General features: G+C 35.4%; 1 protein-coding gene across 1 annotated transcript; it reads left to right on the top strand.

Moving 5' to 3' along the window:
• Nucleotides 1–3,002: 3,002 nt before the first annotated feature.
• LOC128659716 (zinc finger protein OZF-like) lies at nt 3,003–5,266 on the top strand. Its single transcript, XM_053713290.1, has one exon. It carries the CDS (start codon nt 3,021–3,023, stop codon nt 4,299–4,301), a length of 1,281 nt encoding a protein of 426 aa, XP_053569265.1. The 5' UTR covers nt 3,003–3,020; the 3' UTR covers nt 4,302–5,266.
• The last annotated feature ends 224 nt before the right edge of the window (nt 5,267–5,490 follow it).

The following is a 5,490-nucleotide window of genomic DNA, read 5'->3' as shown; positions in this document are numbered from 1 at the left end:
GAGTAGCTTAGGTTTTATTTAGACTTAGGTTTTTTTATTTTGGAGGGTTGGTTGCGTGGGGGGGGTTTCTAGGTAAAGAGCTGTTTAACTTAGTGCCTTTTAATGGCTATTAGTAGTTTATTGTAGGTTAGGGGGTGTTTTTATTTTGGGGGGCTTTTTTATTTTTATAGGGCTATTAGATTAGGTGTAATTTATTTTTGATAATTTTGTTTATTATTTTTTGAAAGCTTAGAGCTTTTTTATTTTTCATAAATTTAGTGTTTTTATATTTGTAATGTTGGATTTTTTTCGTAGTGTTATTTTTTTTTTTTTTAAAATTGTAATTTAGGAATTTTAATTGGTAGTTTTTTATTTTATTAGAAAAGTTATGTTAGGTTAATTTATAGTTTAATCTTATGTTTTTTTATTTCACAGGTAAGTTTTTATTTATTTTAAGATAGTTATATTGTACTTTTAATTTAAAGTTAGGGGGTGTTAGGTTTAAGGGTTAATAGTTTAATTTAGTGTTTTGCGATGTGGGTTCCCGTGGTTTCTGGGTAAATTGGTTTATTTTGTGTCGGCAATGTGGTGGGCTGGCGGATTAGGGGTTAATAGGTTTATTTAATAGTTGCAATGCAGGGGGATGGCGGTTTAGGGGTTAATAGGTAGTTTATGGGTGTAAGTGTACTTTGTAACATGTTAGTTATGAGTTTTGTGAAACATTTTTGTTACGCAAAATCCATAACCACTAGCCTCAGATGGCGGAATGGATCGTGTCGGTATAGGCTGTAACACAAGCATTTTAGCCGGACCGCACAACCTGTAATACAGCGCTATGGAAAATCCCATACCCAAACGTATTTTTTATGATTGCGGAATGGACGTTGCAATACAAGCTAAAGTGCTTGCAGTATAGCTATATTGCCACGACAAGTAATATTAGTTACCAGCCATTCCAGCGCAATGGTTAAATTTTCAGCGGTAATAGCCGCACCATAACGCAAAACTCATAATCTAGACATTAGAGTTCTCTCACGTTGAATTTTTACTACATATGGAAATAAAGGGATTTTGCTCCAGGATTTAAAGATTTTGTATGCTCTACTATATCTGAGATATTGGCGGCTATGCCCCCTCCAAGTAAGCTCAAGAAGTTGGTTACTGATAATCCCTCAACTAGTTTACCTGTAATTTGAGTAAGTCTATGTTTGTTAAGCTAAATGTTTCAGGTCCTGGTTCTTCTGATTTATCCTCTGAGGGTGAAGTGTTTTCAGATAATTAGGAGTCAGTCTCTGATAAGGAAACTGAATCTTCCTCTTTTTTAATTTAAGCTTGGACATCTTTGTTCTCTTTTAAGAGAAGTGTTATGTACTTTAGGGGTTTAGGATTCTAAGGTTCCTAAGAATGTCTATTAAAGGACCACTTAATGCAGTAGAATTACATAATTAACAAGTGCATAATAAAAAAACAATAATTTAATACCTACTTTGAATTTCAAATAAGCAGTAGATTTTATTTATTTTTATTTTTTTTTTAAAAAAAAAGCAAATTTGATGATAAAAGTAAATTGGAAAGTTGTTTAAACTTTTATGATTCAGATAGGGCATGCAATGTTAGACTGTTTTTATCAGTGTGTGGGTGGAAAGTGTTTAGTTGTATAGCATGGTTATAATGCCCGTGAAGGTATTGCTTTGCCTATGGAGAAGATTAACAAAAGCATCATAGGAAGTATTTTGCAGGATTAGATTCATAACAGAATGGCATGTTGTTGTGTTTCACTGGCTTTCAGAAGTATCAATTCATTTAGAGCAGAGTTTTCCGACTTCAGTCATCAGGACTCTTACTCAGGCTAGATATTCATTATATCTTAACTAGAGCACAGGTGAAATAATCAGCTGATGGGTGAGGGCCCAGAGGCAGAACTTTTTTTCACTTTCTGCAATGAAGTATTTTTAGTAAAAAAAACTGCAGGTCATTTTAAATTAGGTAGTTAGAGTAAAGCACCAGTTCAATTGCAATGTGTCGGTTAATTAAAGAATAAAACCACTTTTAATGTTTTATAATATAGTGCAGTAGTTTAAAATTGCATTGCAAATTAGCTGCAGACAAAAAATGAAATTGTAAAATATCTATTGAAAAAAAAATATCCTTTTCTCTTAGTCTAACATAGAAATGTAGTAATAAAAAAGGTGCAATGTTCATAAGAACGTCTTACATTCAAAACAAACAGCTATGCAAAGTGGGAAAGGCTAGGGGATGGTTTGAAAAAATGTCTGAGAGACAGTTAATAATCAATGCACTACTGCTTTGCAGCGCTACTGCATATTTGACTTAACTTCAAACAGCACTTTGCTCTGGATGCAGTGTGTTATGGAACACTTACACAGAGCAGCCAGAACACAGCTCAGAGACCTGCCAGAGTGCTAACAGTTCCTGCATGTGTTCTGTTCTTTCTGCAGACATGCTGCATTTTCTGCGATAACATCTCAGATCACTGTATGTTCTGCCTTGGGGGGTGAGGGCAGGTTAGTAACCATGGTTACTGATCAGCTGATTATGTTACCTGTGCGCTAGTTAAGATGTAATGAATATCTGGCCTGAGTAAGAGTCCTGATGACTGGTGTTTGGGAAACACTGTTTTAGAGTAAGGATACTGATGAGTTTGTTGGAGATTCACATTTATTTTATATTGCTATCTTACTTAGCAATATTTTGTTAAAGGGGCGTAAACCCCCATTGTTTTCTTTCATGTTTCAGAGCACTCAATTGTAAACAACTTTCCAATTTACTTCTATTTATCATATTTGCTTCATTCTCTTGGTAGCTTTTGTTGAAGGAGCAGCAACGCACTACTGGAAGCTAGCTAAGCACATCAGGTGAACCAATCACAAGAGGCATATTTTGAAAATCCATATATAGCAAAAAATACATATTTCTGATTATTAAGCATTCTGGATTGTAAATTTTTTATTTGTACATTAACATCATTTAAATAATTATTTTTCTTCTTCTTTGTAGATAATAGTTTGAATATTACACACATGCAACCGAGAGAAGCACACGTGAGAATATCACACAGCACAAGTGTACAGAGCACTAGTGACTGTTACCAAACACTGGATATGTCCCAGCAAACATCAGAAGATGAGAATGAACTAAAGAATCTGGAACCACATGCAGTACACACACAGAATAAAAAAGATTTGAAAAACAAAGGAGAAGATTTAAACTTGTCTCAACAAAGGATCCCTATAGAGGAAAACCCTTCTCAGATTGCGGAGTGTTCAAAAACATTCAAACAAAAGGAAAGCATTCCATCGGAAGACATTATTTATACAGAGGAGAAACAATTAACTTGTTCAGAATGTGGAAAATGCTTTTCCAGCAAGTATGGTCACCTTATACACCAAATGATCCACACAGGGGAGAAGCCTTTCATATGTTCAGTATGTGGGAAATGTTTTTTACAAAAGTCAGACCTCCTAAGACACCATAAGGTTCATACAGGGGAGAAACCTTTTCAATGTAAAGAGTGTGGAAAATGTTTCTCATATAAGAGCAATCTCCGATCTCATGAGAAGCTTCATACCGGGGAGAAACCATTTACATGTACAGAGTGTGGAAAAAGCTTTGCATTAAAATTATATCTTCTAAAACACCTAAATATTCACACAGGGGTAAAACCTTTCACATGCCCAGAGTGTTTGAAATGTTTTATGCAAAAGTCCGACCTCGTAAAACATCAAAGAATTCATACAGGGGATAAGCCATTTACATGTACAGAGTGTGAGAAAAGTTTTGCTTGCAAATCATATCTCCTACACCATCAAGAAATACACAGAGTGGAGAAACCATTTAAGTGTAAAGAATGTGGGAAAACCTTTACATACATCAATGGTCTCCTAAAACACCAAAGAATCCATACAGGGGAGAAACCATTCATATGTACAGACTGTGGGAAATGTTTCACACACGACAGTAATCTCACGTATCATAAAAGGACCCACACAGGGGAGAAACCTTTTGCTTGTAAAGAGTGTGGGAAATGTTTCACGCACAAAGGTAATCTCACATCTCATGGAAGGGTCCACAAAGGGGAGAAACTATTCACTTGTATGGAATGTGGCAAAAGTTATTCATACAAGTCAGATCTCAAAATGCATCAAAGGATTCATACAGGTGAGAAGCCGTTCACGTGTACAGAGTGTGGGAAATGCTTCACGCAAAAGAATCATCTCACATGTCATGAAAGGACCCACAGAGGGGAAAAGAATGAGTCATCTTTACGTGTGCATAATATGGATACAGTTAATTCTTCTTAACCACCAAAATATTCATACCGGGTAAAAACTTTTGCATGTATAGAAAGTGGAAACATATCCAAAAGTTTAAATAAACTAACAATTCATTCATTGGAGAAGAACAGTATGTAGGAAAATCTCTAGAATCAAAGCAAGGTCTCATAAATCTTCAGAAGATTCTAATAGAGAACCGTTCACATAATTAGAATAGGCTAAAAAGCTTTTTACAAAAGCCATTTATCTTAATATACAAATATTTAAACATGGCATGTGTACAGTTTTCATGTTATAAGCTATTCTTTAGTACAGAGGAATATTTAGTCCACCACATTAAATCTGGTGTGAAGAGAATTCCCTCCCTTTGTCCTCCATATTGTTAGCTACTCATTTCCATAGATTCAAGAAAACTCATCTGTGAAACTAAAATATTGCTGCAATAAATTGTCTGCAACATCCCAATTCAGAAATTACAGAATTCCTATAGATTTGTATGTGCCCCTCATCACAGCAGATGAGTTCAGCTCTGTTCTAATTAATGGACATATCTTGCAACGGTTTAACTTATTCCCACATAGAATGAGTTCCACTGTCAAGGAGACTAGTAACAGAAAAATAACCTTATTAAACAAAATTAAATAGAAAAAAAGTCCTCTATAAAACAGTCCACTCTAACAAATGGTTTACTATGTATAACATAAAATATTATCATCATTTATTTGTATAGCACCACACAATTCTGTATTCACATAGGTATATTTACTGTATTTATATGCCAGAAAGGAAGCCAGAAATGTCAGATGCTATATGGCCAGCTGTTAGGTGCCCCCCAAAAAGACATCAGGAGTTGGCTGGAGGAGGGGCCGGCCTAACTAGATAAAGGGACGGTCTAAGCAAATGGAAACTCATGATTCAGATAGGGAATGTCATTTTAAACAACTTTCCAATTTACTTTTATCATCAAATTTGCTTTTCTCCAACATAGGTGTGTCCGGTCCACGGCGTCATCCTTACTTGTGGGATATTCTCTTCCCCAACAGGAAATGGCAAAGAGCCCAGCAAAGCTGGTCACATGATCCCTCCTAGGCTCCGCCTACCCCAGTCATTCTCTTTGCCGTTGTACAGGCAACATCTCCACGGAGATGGCTTAGAGTTTTTTTAGTGTTTAACTGTAGTTTTTATTATTCAATCAAGAGTTTGTTATTTTGAAATA

This window comes from Bombina bombina, chromosome 5 (assembly GCF_027579735.1).
Source record: "Bombina bombina isolate aBomBom1 chromosome 5, aBomBom1.pri, whole genome shotgun sequence".
In the NCBI taxonomy this organism is placed as follows: domain Eukaryota; kingdom Metazoa; phylum Chordata; class Amphibia; order Anura; family Bombinatoridae; genus Bombina; species Bombina bombina.
The sequence above is the reverse complement of the archived record's forward strand: the minus strand, read 5'-3'. Positions and strand labels throughout refer to the sequence as shown.

Excerpts from the sequence above, each read along its gene's own strand:
- LOC128659716 (XM_053713290.1), top strand. The coding sequence starts at position 3,021 with ATGCAACCGAGAGAAGCACACGTGAGAATATCACACAGCACAAGTGTA.